The following is an 18,119-nucleotide window of genomic DNA, read 5'->3' as shown; positions in this document are numbered from 1 at the left end:
TGAGCCCAAATTCAAAGCTTCAAATGCAAAGATGACTTCATAAATGGTCACCCCTTTAATTTTCCATCTCCAAAAATACCCAAATTTAGTCACTAGTCACAACAGTAACAACCAAAACCCTAATTTCAGAACCAACAATGCCTTACAAATCAAATGAACATAAACCACGAACTAGTGATATTAGTACTTTTACCTTGTTAGTTCTTCTTCTTCTTCTTCTTCTTCTTATTCTTCTTCTCTTTCTTTGAAAGGTGAACCTATATTTAATAAGAGCAAGTATTGTAATTAATAAGATATGTTATTTTTCAAAAAAGCTTTGATTAAATGATTGCTCACCTCTTGGGATGAAAATGCATGAGATTGTTGTTGATGTGACATTGGCCGAACAGTGGGATGACTACTAAGTGAATCCACAACCTATCATTCAATAAGAGACTTAAATTGTATATTAGCTCTAGGCAATTTAAAGTAATAACTAGTAAAAATAATTAAAATACCTGCTGCCTATGTAATGGGTTTGATGGTGCAACAACTGGATCAACGGGCACGCCTGCAGCTTGCAATTGAGATTCCAAAAATTGAATTCGTGACTGAAAATCTGTGCGTATAGCCTGAATTTGTTTCTCCATTACTTCATTCATCTTCGACTCAAACTGCATTTGATACCGTTGAAGTTGCTCTTGAACTTGTTCTTGAACTTGAGTTTGGAAGAGACGATTCTGCTCTTGTGACCGCCTATATCCACCTCCAAAAACATCAGTGGGTGACGGTCCCAATCCAAACGTCCGAACACGACCAGGTCGCTCTGGGCCCATAATTTGTGTGAAGATTTGCTCCTGTAATGCTGCAGGGTCAGTAGAAGATCCCTCCATGTGCTCTGCTAACTCATTCATTTGAGTCTGCAAGTTTGAATTCAATAATTAGCCTCCAATATAAATATAAATCATATTAAAAGTCCAAAGATAAAGTAGTATTACATACCATAACCTCATTAACTGAATCACTATTTGACGTCCCATCTTTCATGTATGCGGCCATCCACACCTGTGACCTACTAGCAGGAACCCCATTGTTCTTTTTGGTCTCCTATAAATGAAAGACAACCAAAATCTTAAGATAAATAAGAAAATTAAATAATTAAGCAATTAAATATGTGAACAAGTGTAAATAAAATAAACAACTAAGCAAATAACATCTGTTTTTGTAGAACTGGTATAAATTCATTATGGTGCAAATTGTTGACACCTTTTTAGCACATATAGACAGCTATAGTTGACAAAGAATGAAAAGGATGAATGGAGAGAATAATTATACCTTCAGTCGAACTACTGAGAAAGGCTTTCGGCCTGTCCTATGATGTAATGTCTTCTTCTTCCGGATTTTTCTATTCTTCTTGCTTGATTTCTGTCCAATATGAAATTTATTTAAGATGTTATAAAAAATTATCATATATAAACATTGTTTCACATAAATAAAATTTTACCGATGCACTCTGAGTGCCCCAATAGTAGACCAAAGCCCGCCACTGATCCTCATGTACTCTATCTGGTCGATGAGCCAACCTTTCTGCATCATTCTTGAAGGGTTTGTATCCCATTGTTTTCACTCGACTTTTCCAATCTCTCCATTTCTTTCCAAATGAAGCCATTATTGTTCTCTTCATGGATTCATCTGCATCCGTATGAGCCTGCATTACAATTATAGACACTTGTAATATGCAATGTCAACTACACTTGTAATATGCATTTCATATGGAATACAATTGTAACTTGTTTCATATTAAATATCCATATATACCTTTATCTCCCTCCATATGTTATCTTTGTTTTGTTTTGGAACATAATGCCAAGTCGTAAAAGTGAGTGGTGCAAGACTCCCATCTCGTGCCAAAACGCCCAAATGTGAAGCAAGGGATGTGTGTCCTTCAACTACTTGATTCAACTCGTTTGGAACAACTTTTAAAATGCCATCTTCACTAGTACCCCATTGACCATGCACATATGTGGGACCCCTTGTCTGCTTTTGTGTGGCTTGACTTGAGCTAGGACCTACAAAACAATAGTAATAAGCTTCATATCAGTTTCTTTATGATGCAGTCAATTGGTCACTGAAGATTCGTTCTATAATAGCGTTCAACATGAATTCTAAATCTCTCTTTCAAATATTAATATATATTTTTTGCACTACTCATCGTTACACCAGATTTAAAGTAGTCTGTTCATGCACAGATTTGATAAGGCCTTTTCACTGTTTTATATTTTGCGAATTGGGGCTGAACTTTCGGGTTCTTCTTCACAAAAGACTCTTGTATTTTTTCAGCGGCACCATGATGTACCTCACTCATTCCTAGAGAGACAGACAAAATTTGTGAAAATGTTGAGCCATCAGAACTTGAGGAAGCTTCCTTGAAAAGTAGTTTAATTCAGCAGATTGTTGTTATTGGCCAGGTGAAATTTAATCTTTCTTTTGAATTGGGTTTTTTCGCTCTTTATTTCCTTTTATTGTACTTACGAAAAAACTACCACTCTTGAGGTGATGTGTAACTTTTCCTTTGAAAATAATCACGTGTAGGACCAACGTCGTCTTGGAGCTATAATTGTTCCAAACAAAGAAGAGATTTTAGTGACCGCAAAGAAGTTGTTGATTGTAGGGGCGGATGCCTCTGAACTTAGTGAGGAAAAAATGACAAGTCTATTATATGAAGAGCTGAGGAAATGGTAAGTAAAAAATGACCAGTCTCTTTCTTTTTAGTTTTATTGTTTTCTACAGGAAATGGTGAATAAAAAATGACCAGTCTCTTTTTTTTTAGTTTTATTGTTTTCTATAACTAGATTTTCCTTCATGCAGGACTTCTCGGTGCTCGTTTCAAATTGGGCCAATCCTTGGTCATTTTGATACACGGGAAATACTCCTCAACCAACCAAGACATAAACATATCTTTCTGCAACCTTCAGCATATCAAAAGAATATAGGGAAGAAAACCAATTGACAACTATATGTATTTATATATATACAACCATAAGGATTTGCAAATAACCAAATAATCACTTCAAGGAATATAGACCCAAAGGAAATAAGCTCTTAGAAATTAAGGAAAGTTAACTTTACAACATATGAAATAATGACTATGGAAATCTGATCTGATAAAGCATCAAAATGATGTCCACCACTCCTGGGGAAACAAACAAGGATCAACCACAGATACACCAAAAGATATATATATATATATATATATATATATATATCATATAGCACTATCATGTAGTGGCCACAAGCTAAGGAGTATTAAAATTAAGTAGCTAGAATCTAATTCAACAACAAAAAAAAGAAATAGCTTGTTTTAGTTTGCAAGTCCAGGTACACAAAAACAGAGCACAAATATTGCAAAACTTTCCAATATCCATCAAAGCAGACCTATAAAACATAATATATCAAACCTAGATTTGGAAATTAATAATAAAAACACTATAAATAAAAAGAGAGACAAGAGTTTAGGTACTAGAACATATATGTGCCTCTTCGGTTAAAAGAGCCCACTGATAGCAGCAACCACCACTGCTTAATATAGCAGAAAGATATTTAACCAAGCAAGCCAGAATATATATGAAGAAGTTCAAATGATTCCACACTACCTCAATATACTCTTTGCATGAAAACTAATGAAAGGTTTCATGGCAGTGATAGGGGTACCGTCCGTATCGAAGAAAAAGGCAATACCAACAATAAAAATAAAAATATGATGCCCTTAAGGGAAATTGAATAAAGAAAGCTAATATTTTTAAAAACCAGATTATTAAGGGCATCAGATGGCCCAAAACTGCCTCACTATATTGTACAGAGGTAAGAACATAGGAATATTGCACTTCACTTATAGAAATATGGTGTAGAAAAGCAATATGGAGACCTTCATGCTATACTTGCAAGGAAATTGACCAAAGAGAGGAATGATGAATATCTGTTGAATGGTAAAAAAGAAAGAAAGGTACAAGTCGAGAGGAAACATGCGTCAATATATACAAAGATCCAAATGCTAAAAACAAGTCTCCTCCATGCTCAAAATTAAGTCCCAAATCCAATTGAAGACAATAAGATGCTTAAAATTTTAAATATTTTCCTACCTCGTCTCGGCAAATAGACACAGGATTGTCAAAATATAGGGAGAAAACCCCAAAAAGTCAAGCCATGCAAAGACCTCTAGAGTTCTAGGTCCAACTTGCTACAAGTGTAACAAACTTATTATGCCACAACTTTCCTCAAATTGAACAGAAATCTCATTTTCATTTTAAACCGACAAGAAATTTGATAGTTTCAGCAATACCCACAAATAAATTTTCCTAGCTCATTCACACCGATAGAATGTAAAAGTCTACAACAGATGCTAGAATCACATACTCATACAGAAAAGGAACAGAACGAGTAGAAACAAGATGTAAAACTAGGCAACGCACTAAGAAATGAGACAATGTACAAAAGAAGTTTTCCATTCTCATACATAAACACAACATTAAACTTTTGTTTGGAGAATGTAGCTTCTAGTTTTAGCAGAGCAAAAGAGAGTTGTGATGCCAACGTAGAAACTAACAAATGTCTCTTGTGGTCACAGTTCCACAAGTCAACACACTGAACATCAACGATATGAACTCCTATATTCAAAACCAGTCTCAACAATAAGCAAGGACACTTCTATGGAAAAAAATGCCGTGTTGATGTATGATAATCATGCATGATGTATGATAGATAGGACTACAAATCTAACTCAAAAACACCATAAGAAAATATCAAGCAAAGTTGATACATACCAGCTGAAACAGAGCCATGTGATGTACTACCGCTACGTGATGTGGTAGGAAGACTGCCTGGTGGATGCCATGATGCCGGTGGATCGGGTATGACTTTCATCTTGAGTGTGTTCTGAGTCTCATCTGAACTAGAACTACTAGAGCTTGATTGCTCACTTTCACTAGAAGAATGGTCGAAGCTAGAACTCATAGATAATATCTATAAAAAAACTACAAACATAAGAGTAAGGACATGATAATCTATAAATATCTACTGCATTCAAAACAAAATAAGAGTACATGAAAGGTAAAAATGGCCATTTAAAGAAAGGTACAAAGGTACAAAAGCAAAGATTTTATTACTCCCTCCGTCCCAAAATATTAGTCCCTTATTCCATTTTTCATTGTCCCAAAATATTAGTCCCTCTTTATAAATCAAGTACAAAAATAATGTAAATTTCCTATTTTGCCCTTCTTTTTAATTAATAAACAATTTAAAAAGTACAATTATGACATTGATATTCCCAAAAAATGTACTATCAAAAGGGTAATTTTGGAAAACCAACTTTTTTCAAATGCAATAAGTGTACTACCAAAAAAAGTTGGATTCCCCAAAAGGGACCAATATTTTGGGACGGATGGAGTAATATGAATATCCATACAGAAAACACAAATGTAAAAGTGAATATGCTGCCAATTACAATATCATATCAGTTCTTCGTCATCTTCAAATTGTGCCTCTGTCGATGCTTCAAGAGGTCCAATAGTTTCATCAACAGTTGTTCCATCAATACCCTGCCTAACCCAATCCATATCCTCCTTACAAGTGAAGGAAGCTACATCTAACTCTTGATCACCAAATCCTTCCACTTCGTTGTGATGTAGTCCTTCATCAATAGTTGGTTGTTCTCCACACACCTCATACAAGTCTCTAGGTTTCATCTTGAGTACAACATTCCAATCTTCATCAACAGAATCATTAACATAAAAGAATTGTTGTGCTTGAGATGCTAGGATGAATGGCTCATCACTGTCTTGTTTCTTCGCATATAACAAGTGATTAAAATTAACAAGTGTAAAACCAAAATCATCCTGCTTGAGTCCCTTATTGTTATCAATCCAGTTGCACATGAATAACATGTATCTATGGTCGTGTGAGTAATACAATTCAATAATATCTGTCACATATCCATAGTACGCTACATCACCTTCCACTGGATTAATGTCTTTGGCACTTGCATAGCTAGAAGTCTTTGCCTTCACCATAACCCCACTATTCTGAGTTTTTCTTCTCAACTCACAACTCTTAGTATGATACCTGGTACCATTAATTATATACCCATTAAATCTGGTGGCCTTTCGGCTGGGTCCCAAAGCCAAAATTTTAATCTCTTCTGACAACGCTACATTTTCAGTAGCTAATAGCTCAGCAACCTATTTTTCAAAGAAAGTTATCAATATTAAACATCAATTAACAACTTCAAAAATATAGAAGCACATGGATTGAAAAAATATAGAAGACTTGTGCTTAACATGCACTTACATGAGAATTGAACCATTTGGGAAACTCATCATTGTGACGACGATCCACATCATAATCTCTGAGACGACGATGTGACCGCTTAATAAATTCACGATGTTCCCTACACAATTAAACTACTTGTAAAATGCACGATAATTATAGTTGGTATAAATACATTCACAATGAGACAAAGGTTGCATCTATCTTACTCTCGATATGGGACAACCGCAGCAATGTTAAATAACATATACCGATGAGCCTGTACCCATGTTGTGTTATCAAGAACAAAACCTTTTCCTTTTCCTAAAGCCCGCCCCATTAATATCTCAGGATTGTCATTAACATCGCAATTCCTTAACGGTCGATGCAATTTCGACTTAACATCATACAAGTACCTTGAGCAAAATGTCATACATTCTTCGACCAAGTATCCCTGTGCAATTGAACCTTCAGGATGACTTCGATTACGCATGTATGATTTAAGCGTCATAAGGTACCTATAAACAAAAGATACATACATGACTTCCAAGTATAAACAATCAAATATATACAAAATGGATATTGGAGTAGAATTACACACCTTTCTATAAAGTACATCCATCGATATTGCACTGGACCGGCAATCTTCACTTCCTCTGCTAGGTGAATGGGTAAGTGCTCCATTATATCGAAAAATGATGGAGGAAAAATTCTCTCAAGATGGCAAAGTGTAAGAGCGATTTGGGACTGAAGACGATTTAGACCATCCACCTCTAGGGTTTTGAAACACAACTGCCTGAAGAAATTGCTTAACTCAATTAATGGTTCAACCACTTTCTTCGGTAACAAATTTCTCACTGCTATTGGAAGTATTTGTTGCATGAGTATATGGTTATCATGACTTTTCAGTCCAGATATGCTACGCTGTTTGAGGTTAACCCGACGAGAAATATTGGATGCGTAACCATCTGGAACTTTGATATTCTTTAGAAGTGTGCAGAATAGACTTTTCTCTCTATTGTTCATGGCAAAACATGCAGGAGGCAAATAATACTTGTTTCCAACCTTTTTCTGAGGATGTAGTGCCTTCCGAATTCCCATATCTTGCAAATCTCGACGAGTATTTAAATTGTCCTTCCCTTTCCCATCAACATTTATCCTTCCTTTTCCCATCAACATTTAATATCGTCCACAATACATTATCACACACGTTCTTTTCAATGTGCATCACATCAAGATTGTGGCGAATCAAATTATGCTCCCAATATGATAGCTCAAAGAAAATACTCTTCTTCTTCCAATTATGACCCGAGTCCTCATTTTCCTCTTTTTCTTTCCCCTTTCTATTCCGTTTGCTAGATTGTTGACGCTTAGAATTCAATTTGAACTTAGGGCCTAGTTGTTGTAGCACATTAGCCCCTGATAACCGAGTTGGACATGGTTCGAATTCATGAGTGCCATCAAAAGACGCACTAGCTTTCCGAAATTTGTGACCCTCATTCAACCAGCGACGATGCCCCATGTAACATAATTTCCTTCCGTTCTTCAAATATCAAGAACGAGTATGTGTGTTACAACAAGGACAAGCTAAAGCACCTTTCGTGCTCCATCCAGACAAAATTGCATAGGCAGGAAAATCATTTATAGTCCACAATAACACAGCATGCATTCGGAACATCTGATTAGTTTCCGCATCATACGTGTCAACACCGTTTTCCCACAGTTCTTTCAATTCATCCACTACAAGGCGTAAGTAGACGTCAATATTATTTCCAGGTGAAGAAGGACCATCAATGAGCAATGTCATCATCATATGAGGCTGCTTCAAGCACAACCATGGTGGCAAATTGTATGGCATTATAATAACTGGCCAACTGCTATGAGAGACATTCATTGCCTTGAATGGATTGAATCCATCCGCTGCTAAACCCAGTCTGACATTGCATGGCTCACTCGCAAACTTGGGATACAAATTATCAAAATTTTTCCACACTGGAGAGTCAGCGGGATGTCTCATTTTGCCGTCATCAATTCGGCCCTCTGCATGCCATCTCATTAAAGAAGATGTTTTGGATGACATAAACAATCTTTGAAGCCTTGGAATCAATGGAAAGTATCTAACAATCTTATGTGGAATTCTTTGTTGCTTCTTCTTAACATCATTCTCCTCCCCCTCAAACTGTTTGTATCTAGGCATATGACAAACTATGCAATCATCCATACCAGCTGTTTCCTTCCAATATAATGAACAATCCCTTGGGCATGCATGTACCTTATGATAATCGAGGCCCAAGTCCCTAAGAAGTTTCCTAGTTGCATAAAATGACTTTGGCAAAGTTTCACCCTTTGGGAACGAATCCTTCAAAAGCTCAAGCAACATCGTGAAAGACTTGTCACTCCATCCACTAAGGCACTTGATGTGCAATAACCGAACAATAAATGAGAGCGTTGAAAACTTCTGACACTCCGGATACAACTCTCTTTCGGCCTCTTTCAATAAATTGAAGAATTTTTCGGTTTTCTCATCTGGACCTTGTTTAATACCAAAACTTACTGCATCGTGAATAAAGCTTGGTGGAGGAAGTCCAAATCCTTCGTATAGCATTTCATAAGTTTCATCACCATCATTTGAATCAGTTTTCCCGACATTCACATTGTGTGGCACAGGTGATGACAAATTCTCCCCATGAAAAATCCAACTGGTGTAACTTGGAAGAAACCCGTTGATCATTAAATGTTCCCCTAACAGGCCTTTCTCCACCAATTTGACATTACGACACCGTTTACATGGGCATGTGACTTCATTCAACAACGGCTTATTTTCGCATGCAAATTTAATAAATTCCTTAACCCCTTGTATGTATTCCGGGTGCAACCTATGTTGATTTATCCAACTTTTATCCATCTGATTCTCTCTTACACTACAAATGCCACTGCCAAATCAACAAAGTTCAAAATTACCGTTCCGTTTTAATTAATCTTAACCTCAATTAAGTACCTTATAATGCATGCAATATGGCATCATTCACCTCTAACTGGTCTCTAATATGTTGGTTCATCCTACTTTCCCATTCAAGAATGCACAGTCTATATTGTAAAAAGCAGCTCATACCGCTCTGCTCATCTCTAACGAAATTTCGGCAGCATCTCCCCATGGTTCTCCAAATACACGACATAGACTAGGTGTACTGTTATACCTTGTCTAGTATGCACTCGGAGAACACAAGGAGTTGCTACACGAAATCTCTACGAGATGGACTATAAGCAGTAGAACTACTAATTACAATACAGACTTGTGCTCCTGAACTGTCCAACTGGACAATCCAAGAAGAGCTTCATTAAAGATGACTAGGTATCTCTAATGAAGATTCTTGGACGGGTCTAAGGCTATTTATGCATGCATGCACCATTAATGATTGCATCCCGGTGGTGCAATCTAAATTAGTACTATCAAACATACTAGAAGCATATCTAGTATAAAGCATATTAATGAAGAAACCAAAAGTTTCTACAATGCTCTTGATAGACAAAGCTCCGATTATATTAATAAAATATGTCCCATTTCAGATTCTAATGTTTTAACACTCCGTGTCACATCAGTTTGTAATATATATATATATATATATTGTTTGTATATTTTTTTTCAAAATATTTACCAGGAAAGTGAAGGGGTTTATTTAAAAAAAGAAAAGAAAAAAAAATATGAAAACCATAAATAAAATATTATGAATGTGTATAAGTAGATGTTAGACTCTGGTAACTCTAAAATAAAATATGAAAGGGGGAGAAAACAAGAACATAATATATAAAAACCATAAATTGCATATATAATAATATATACATATATGAATGTGCATAAGTAGATGTTATATACCCAATTAAGATCATCCTTAAAATGAAAGGTTGAGAAAATTCTCACACTTTCATCCCTTACTTGGTTTCCATTTTATTTATTTATTTTTAAAATCAACTTTAGAAGGTCTAAATCATTTGGTTGTTTGGAAAACTTGAACATGTTTTGGGTGAAAGAATCCGAACAAGTTTTGGGTTGTATAAGTATAGATTGTATTGGGAGTTTTGTATCAGGTGTTTTGTTTGTTGGTTGATTTCTCGCTAATCATTTTTCTTGCTATTTGGTTTTTCCTAATTGATGCATAGGGCACTATGCTCTCTTTTTTATAAATAAGTAAATAAAATAGTAGATGGCTAATGAAGAGGCACTTCATCTACCAGAAAGCACCGCACCTACGAGACTAATCCGAACAAGTTTTGGGCTGTATAAGTATAGATTGTCTAGTCTTTTCTGGTTTCTTAGCTTTTCTATTATTGCAGAGGAAAGATTCCTAGTGAAAAGTAATCAGCAATATTCAAAAATCACACACAAGAGATAGCAAGAGAGAAAGAGGCCCCTTCTCTCCCACACAGAGCGGCGGAGGCGGGCACAGAGGTAGACCATACTGTAGTTTTTGATTGGAAAAGTAACTAAGAATCCATTTTCCATTTGAAAAGTATGCAAACCTCCCATAAGCGAAGTCTAGTCTAGTCTGAGTATAGTATGATATAGTCTAGTCTAATCACAACCAGATTGCAAGTGTGATCCAACTACTCATGTGGGATCCATCTATGGTTAGGCTAGATTTGGGACACAAAATGTACTATCTATCTTAGACCCAAAAAGCTCCATTATTCACTTCCCAATTTTTATTGGAAACCAATTAGTTAAAAAGCATATACTTGAATTAAATATAGAGAATCCCACCCATTATATGCAGAGAGAAAAAAAAGTCACTGTGGAACCAATTTAAGTTACTTCTATCCACTCATCATTGGATATGCACAGCAAGTCATTTTTCCACCAAAATGAAACACCATTATGCAATCCCCACCTTCTCTCCCATATTAAGCAGGAGTTGACCTAATTCTTGCTATAATCACACCACATCTTTGGCTTCTTATTTTCTCAATGTTTTGCTTCTAGAGCAAAACACTTGAGTTTAGCCTAGTGGCCAGAGCCTCTGTATCTCATAAAAACCAACATAATAACATCTTAATCCTAATTAAAAACACAAAGCACAAGCAAGTGATGGCCAGCCTCCACCGTTTGAGAATGTATGATAAACAAAACCATTAACATTTAAATTATCAATCTGCTAATTTTTCAAAGTAGAAAACATACTTGATTAGACCAAGCATATCTAATTTGATAAAAAGGCCAGATCGGCTGTACAAAACCATTAACATTTAAATTATACATGCAAAATGTACAACAAATCAGCTTGTAAAATCAAAGCAACAACAAATTAAAGTGAATTGTGAGTAAAATTACAAAGCTGAATCTCTAAATCACAGAGCTGAACTGACAGAGATAACTAGGGTTTAGACAGCACAGAGAGTGAGAGAGAGAAAGGAGGAGAGAGAGAGAGTAGCTCACCGATCTGAAACGATTTTGAGAGAGAACTTCGAAATGGCTCGGATGAATCACCGATCTGAATCGATTTTGAGCGAGAACTTCGAACAGTGCAGAGAGGGCGAGAGAGACGGAGAGAGAGAGACCGCGAAAGTGAGAGTGAGTGAGAGCGCGAGAGTGAGATTGAGATTTTCGCTTATACTGCTTATCATATTCAAAATAAAGGTGAAACAGTAGAGAAGGAGGGGGTCGAACAAAAAACCATTCCAAGGCGTTTAAAAAACGTCTTTGATTCTTGAAACGGCGTCGTTTCAATTACAGAAAAACAAGACGTTTCTAAAACGCCGTTAAATATTAGAAACAATGGCGTTTTGAAAAACGCCGTTAAAAAAACGCCGCCTAACCCCATATTTCCTGTAGTGAGAGGTGGAGACATGTCGATGTTCCATCTACTCCATGATCAGATACAATGATACGATATGATACGTTTGGACCGAAAGTCGTTTTGATATATGATTGGGCCCGGGCCGTTTTGTTATACATGGACCCGAGGTCGTTTAGAACATATGATATGAATGCAAAGGTTTTAACATCGCTATATGACTCATGTTATGATGTGTTATTTTATCTGCATGAATGGATGTCCTATTTTAAAATGTGCTTCTAACCTTTTGTATAAGTGGGCGTACCACGTACCACGTAAGTTCAATTATATATTCCATTCGAAAGGGTATGGATTATGATACGATAACTGTTTGTATTGAAAAGATTTATGATACGTTTCTAAATTGTGAAATATGTTTTCCTAATGTTAAGGACATCATTCATTAACCTCTTTACTTTAATATTACTCACTGGGCGTTAGCTCACCCCTTTATTTTATATATATGTAGGTGAGCCATCAGGGACCAAAACTAAAGTTGTATCGAGGTCCGTCTCTTTGTCAAGCCGCCCGGGTTACGCCTCTGTGTCGAGGCTTTAACTTTGTATTGGAGAATTACGTATGTTATTGAGTCTTATGTATTTATATGTAAGATCTATACAAGTTCTGTGATTGTATGTATATATGGAAAGTGCATTTAAATGCTTAAATTAATCCAAGTCTTCATGCATGCATAAGCTCAATGGGCATTATCTTTATGTTGGTATTTGCTTCCGCTTAAGGCCCCGTATTTGAATAGATATTCATGAAATTTTGTTTTGAGGTCGATGTACAGGCCGGTCATGGACCAAACTTTTAGGAGTAGGTTTGGGTCGTGACAGTGGCTTATAGTGTCAACAATTGATTTGATTAAGGAGGGAGCAGGAGAGCCTTAGGGAATGGGTGTGGAGCTCCTCCAGCTTCCAAAGACAATTTCATAGAGGGGTGTAATCGTGGTCACATCAATTCACATATAGAATTTATATACTTGATTAATTGCTTCAAACATGTAATTTTTCTTGAACACTAGAAACAGGGAAGAATTTCTATAGGCCATCAGTTGCTTGGTCAAACTTTGGGTGGTAAAACCGTTTAAGATTAAGTTTCTATGTTCAAATCGCCTCTGGTTCATACAGCTAGCAACTTGTGAATTGTGTCAAACACATTACTCAAAAATTCTCAGCCACAACTTTAGTTGCCTAACCAAATAATTTCTATATTATTTTTATCTATCCACTCTATTTCTTTCACTTGACGAACTGACTAACAGTTTACGCGAACTTGTCTACATCCACCCACACAATTTCACTCCAACATAGAATTTACCCAAACGCTCACACAATGCACTTCAAGTCCACATAAAATTCATCCAGACTAGATATACATTCTAGCAATTCTAAGGTACTCCCAACAAATACTCATAGTTGTAGTGACTTTGAAATCTCCTTTGAAGTCTCTAGTCAGCTCGCTTCTACCCAAATTCTAAAAGATATAACCACAAGCTATGATGCCACTCATTCAGCCTTTAATCGCTCCTTAGGATCTTCTACCAAAAATATCCGAATGGGTTCGGAAGAACTCCATTTTTAGAAGGAGTGGTCCTGTCTCTACAACTGGGGCAGTTGGGGCCTGTGCTAGGTTCTTAGCCCTCAGTATGTTCAGTACCCCTGCTAACTCTCGTGCCAAAGCACCCATGGCTTGTTGCCCAACTGGCTCAGCCACATTTGCCTGCCCTGTCCCCTCCTCCTGCACTGGAATCTCATCCAGTATTGGCATCTCGTGCCTCCTAGGCCTATCATGCCTGCCACTTCCCCTTCCACGTCCTGACATCCTAATAAAGGTAACACTCGAGATTGACATAGTCACAATTGTGCCGAAACTAACTCAATCATGTCCTAACATTGGACAACAATAAATCATTCCATGTATGCACATAGTCACATAAACACATACGAATTTTATTCCCAGATAATGACCGTCCCATGGCGTTGCTAGAGTTCCAATTAGAAATAACAATGATCAAGTGCTCTTCCAATAGGACTTCTAGAAAATCATAGACTCAATCAACATCTTAAGAACCAAATCTCATACTCATATAAGCACATAAGCATGTTATCACATAAGCATACAATACATGCTAACGTCTCAATCAAGCGAGACAAACCCATTGTGGTACTAACCATTTTCCACGTACCCAAAGTATTCAAACCCGGTACGCTCTGATACCAAGTTGTAACGCCCCCAAAATATATATATCAAGATAACTCACATGCGGATTAAATATGAGAAACAACATACTTTCATACATCAGAGTTTACTATTTAACAAACAGTTAAATGCCATGGTGGCTTACATCTTTCCAAGTCATTGCTTGGTTACACAAATTGAGTCTCACTCATTACATCTTAAGCCCTCGGCTTTACAAATAACAAACATACACACATAAGGCATAAAAAAGAAGCCCTTGCTTCCCAAAAGTCCACCCATGCTATTGTCTTGGAGGAAACATCTTACCTGCACCTGAAAATGATATTCCCGTATAGGGTGAGCCAACAGCCCAGTAGAAATAATCTAACACAATTTATGAGGTTTAGCAAAGGTATAAATACCGCGTACATAAACAATACCGATATGGAAGCATCCACAAAGTGCGCATATTTATATGCCACTAAGACCAATCTTATTCCGTTTTCCTTCAATTCATTTCCAGTTCATATATACTACTCAATTCATGAGTTAAATTCACCATCTTTCAACAACCAAAATGAGACTACAACTCAATGGTTTTCCATTTATGCAAAACACACATAAACACTTCAAACTTTGTCATTTTATGGATATTTCATCCTAAGGAATCGGCACCCATTTATATATAAAATTTCAGGTCTTTCACCCAGAACACTCCGGTCAACTTGCTTTAAATGAAGTTCATCCCCTTTCTCCTCCCAAACAAATATACATACGTGTAGACGTCCCCGAACGTCCCGGGGCAGAATCTCGTTTTGTTCATATGACCTCACTACAGTTCAGGACTCAAATGTCACGGTCCTGTATCTAATCTCGCAAAGTGCAATGCAAGACCGATGAATCATCAAAGAGTCAAAACTCGGCAAATCGTTTTTGAAAACAGATTTTTTTGGAAAGAAGTGCCAAACATGGACTGCTTTGCCAAATACAGAGTCGCCACCTAAATTTTTTATTTTGGGGGAATTTAGGAAACCCTGACTCGTGCCTAAGGCCACGTGTCCGTCATCACCAAAGTTGCCTCGGCTCAGGAACTTGGGTACGATTGGGGAAGGTCATTTTGTGAGCACCCCCGCTCGCCCGATCAAAGATCGGCCTCTACTAACCATGATATCGAGTTTTGAAAACATTATGTGCTCTTATTCTGGTTATTAGCCTAGATTTACTACGTGATGCACACAACATACAAGTATAGACTGGATTGCCTAAGTTGGAACAAAGCATCGCATATCCGATTGTTTTGAAAATGGATTGAAGTTTGCTACTCGCAAGTAGGCTAAAACACGGGTTTCGACGAATTACTCCAACTCAAGCAACCCAACCTTCACCCACAGGCATTCAGGCAGGTATATCACATAAGCACATAGCCTCATGGTAAGCATGCTATCATGGCAGTCACTCACACACATGCAAGGATGCTAAAGCATAAATACTTACCGAGTACTCCAAGCCAAAACAGAAACTAGTTAGCAATCAATGCATGATCCTAGTTCATGTTAAGATGGCTAATGCAACACATGCAAAAATGCAACTAGGATAGGCTCAGCTATTCTAAACATGGCATATGAAATGCAACAGCTAACATGTATTCAACTTGGAATTGAAATACAATGCAGTTAGCATGATGCGCCGAGCCCGGTGCGTGCAATACAGATGAATGATGCAAACATGCGAGCATAAGTATGCTAATTGAAACATGCCCTAAACTAACCATCATAAGCTGGTAAATAAAAGAGAGAAAGATGTTGGGTTGGAAGACATACATCACACACACGTACACTTATTACAACAATTGGCCCTCTCTCGGAGGGTCTAAATAAATAATACACAACCGAATGAATAACGAACTACAACTAATTGTTACACGACATTAACTAATTAACAAACTAGTTAAGTAAGCATGTAAACCAAATGAATGTGACTGCCTCGGCTCTGTTTTGGATGACAATGGATGCATGCATGCTCGAGTCGCCTCGTCGGGAAATCCATCGCGATGCCTCGTCTCGCCTTTGTGTGCAATTGATTTCAGAAACTTGCAAGAAGCTCCAAGAGGCTAAAACTCCACTCCAGGAAGTTGTGGGAGGGCTGCCGACCAGCCAATGACATGGGAGACCACTGCCGACCACCCCTTTGTGGTAGAGACCAAAAAGGGTGGTCGGCCTGCCAGAAAACCTGGTCGGCCGACCACTTTCTGCCCCTGGATTCTAGTTTTCTGCAACACAAAGCAATAGGGAAGCATGGCAAGGTATTTTCAACAAGTGTGTGCTCGACCACTCTCCCCGTCATAGCATAGGCTCTAGGGAGTGTAACCCTTGATCCTCGGACCACCAATCACGCATCTCGATGCATGATGGCCGAGGAGTCAGATTGCACGACTTAATGTGACATGAATGCACAAATAAACATCTAAAGCCAACAACTCTATCATGGATAGTTAAGAGTGTCGGCGACTGGGAATCGAGGCACGTTTCATCACTTGGAGTCTGAAACGCTCCTCGTTTTCCGTGTTTGGGCTAACTCCTATCCCAAACATGATGAAACAAGAATGGCATGCTCAATGCAACTTCTAGCATGCAATCCTAATGTAATGCGACTAAATGATACAAAGATGCAAGAAATGACATGCAAGCATGCAAATGGCATACACATTACTATGAACTACACATGGCATACTCAATGCACATGGACTAAACTATGGCATACGCAATGCACATGTGGAGACTAGTAATGAAATGATCAAGGCATACACAATGCAATGGTCAATCATGTAACAACATGGACTAATATGGCATATGCAATGCAAGATGGACTTAAACCAAGATGGATGGCCCTCAGCCACATCCAAATTAGTGGCCATATGATGGAAATAAGATAGCCGAAATACATGCAAACATGCACGGATGCAAATGACCAATCCTAAGGCACAACATGCAACTCTAACTAAGCATGGCAAACGATGAAGTATGGCATGCAAACACACATTTTTCAGCTCTGAAACATAATGTACAATGGTCCCGAATCATGCAAATATGTCACACAATGCATGCAAGATGGCTCGAATACCAAAACTAGTGAAACGGGTTACACTAGAGGTACACAAAGCAATGTACAAATGGCAAAACCAGCCCCAAATAGACCCTAGACAGGTCTGAAACAGTGGGAAAATGGCCCAAAATGATGACTCAACATGCAAAGAAACGAAGCTCATGCAATGGCCCGAAAACGAGGCATTTATGCACAACTCTCAAACACGTTTAAAGAGTGGAAATCATGGGAATATGGCATTCATATAAGCTCTGAAATATGATGTATAATGACCCCAAAGCATGAAAACACCTCAGTATATGTATGCAATAGACCTCAAATCTCAAAGCTAGGCATGGATATTGAACTACAAGCATGCAAAACAAGCATCATTCGACCATGAGACCCAAAAACAGAGTTAAGGAAGTCCAAAACATGCACAAAATCAGTTTAAGGCATGGCCAAAAAGTGCTAACATGAAGGGCCAAAACAACATGCAACATAGTCTAGTAAGCATGGTTTACACTACATGTATATGAAGCACATGAGGGGCCACCAAACCAGCCAAAAACAGAAATATGGCATGCCAAAATATGACCAAAAATCCACTGAAACTCAGTCAACACATGTTAGAATGAAGTGTTCCTTTGAAAGGCCAATGAGAGGGTTGTTCTACACATGTATGATGGACACAAAAAATGGCAAAACTACCTCTAGATAGAGGTTATGAGGGCTCTAAAACTC

The 18,119-nt window shown here is 37.6% G+C and overlaps 3 protein-coding genes across 3 annotated transcripts; all 3 read right to left on the bottom strand.

The window, feature by feature from the left end:
- Nucleotides 1-181: 181 nt before the first annotated feature.
- LOC145820106 (uncharacterized) lies at nucleotides 182-1,116 on the bottom strand. Its single transcript, XM_082914793.1, has 4 exons — nucleotides 982-1,116; nucleotides 498-899; nucleotides 337-417; nucleotides 182-257 (listed from the first exon to the last, which is right to left on the bottom strand). The coding sequence occupies exons 1-4, from the start codon at nucleotides 1,036-1,038 to the stop codon at nucleotides 198-200; spliced, it is 600 nt and encodes a 199-aa protein (XP_082770919.1). The 5' UTR covers nucleotides 1,039-1,116; the 3' UTR covers nucleotides 182-197.
- Nucleotides 1,117-1,180: 64 nt separating this feature from the next.
- On the bottom strand, nucleotides 1,181-7,801 carry LOC145814232 (uncharacterized). Its single transcript, XM_082910801.1, has 9 exons — nucleotides 7,567-7,801; nucleotides 6,881-7,442; nucleotides 6,510-6,797; nucleotides 6,322-6,421; nucleotides 4,800-4,998; nucleotides 1,798-2,048; nucleotides 1,484-1,687; nucleotides 1,315-1,404; nucleotides 1,181-1,195 (listed from the first exon to the last, which is right to left on the bottom strand). The coding sequence occupies exons 1-9, from the start codon at nucleotides 7,799-7,801 to the stop codon at nucleotides 1,181-1,183; spliced, it is 1,944 nt and encodes a 647-aa protein (XP_082766927.1).
- A 30-nt stretch (nucleotides 7,802-7,831) lies between these two features.
- Nucleotides 7,832-9,184, bottom strand: LOC145814230 (uncharacterized). Its single transcript, XM_082910797.1, has 2 exons — nucleotides 8,402-9,184; nucleotides 7,832-8,239 (listed from the first exon to the last, which is right to left on the bottom strand). The coding sequence occupies exons 1-2, from the start codon at nucleotides 9,182-9,184 to the stop codon at nucleotides 7,832-7,834; spliced, it is 1,191 nt and encodes a 396-aa protein (XP_082766923.1).
- Between the last annotated feature and the right edge of the window lie 8,935 nt (nucleotides 9,185-18,119).

This window comes from Camellia sinensis, chromosome 2 (genome assembly GCF_055761805.1).
Source record: "Camellia sinensis isolate YWXY chromosome 2, ASM5576180v1, whole genome shotgun sequence".
Lineage (NCBI taxonomy): Eukaryota > Viridiplantae > Streptophyta > Magnoliopsida > Ericales > Theaceae > Camellia > Camellia sinensis.
The sequence above is the reverse complement of the archived record's forward strand: the minus strand, read 5'-3'. Positions and strand labels throughout refer to the sequence as shown.

Bases quoted from the DNA above. Each gene is read 5' to 3' on its own strand.
- LOC145814232 (XM_082910801.1), bottom strand. From the start codon at position 7,801: ATGGGGCATCGTCGCTGGTTGAATGAGGGTCACAAATTTCGGAAAGCT. The intron at 6,422-6,509 runs GTAAGATAGATG...TTAATTGTGTAG, and splicing joins GCGGTTGTCCCATATCGAGA to GGAACATCGTGAATTTATTA. The intron at 1,688-1,797 runs GTATATATGGAT...ATTGTAATGCAG, and splicing joins ACATATGGAGGGAGATAAAG to GCTCATACGGATGCAGATGA.
- LOC145814230 (XM_082910797.1), bottom strand. From the start codon at position 9,184: ATGGATAAAAGTTGGATAAATCAACATAGGTTGCACCCGGAATACATA. The intron at 8,240-8,401 runs GTTAGATACTTT...TTGTATCCCAAG, and splicing joins AAAGAATTCCACATAAGATT to TTTGCGAGTGAGCCATGCAA.
- LOC145820106 (XM_082914793.1), bottom strand. From the start codon at position 1,038: ATGGCCGCATACATGAAAGATGGGACGTCAAATAGTGATTCAGTTAAT. The intron at 900-981 runs GTATGTAATACT...TCAAACTTGCAG, and splicing joins ATTCAGTTAATGAGGTTATG to ACTCAAATGAATGAGTTAGC. The intron at 258-336 runs GTGAGCAATCAT...TATTAAATATAG, and splicing joins ATGCATTTTCATCCCAAGAG to GTTCACCTTTCAAAGAAAGA.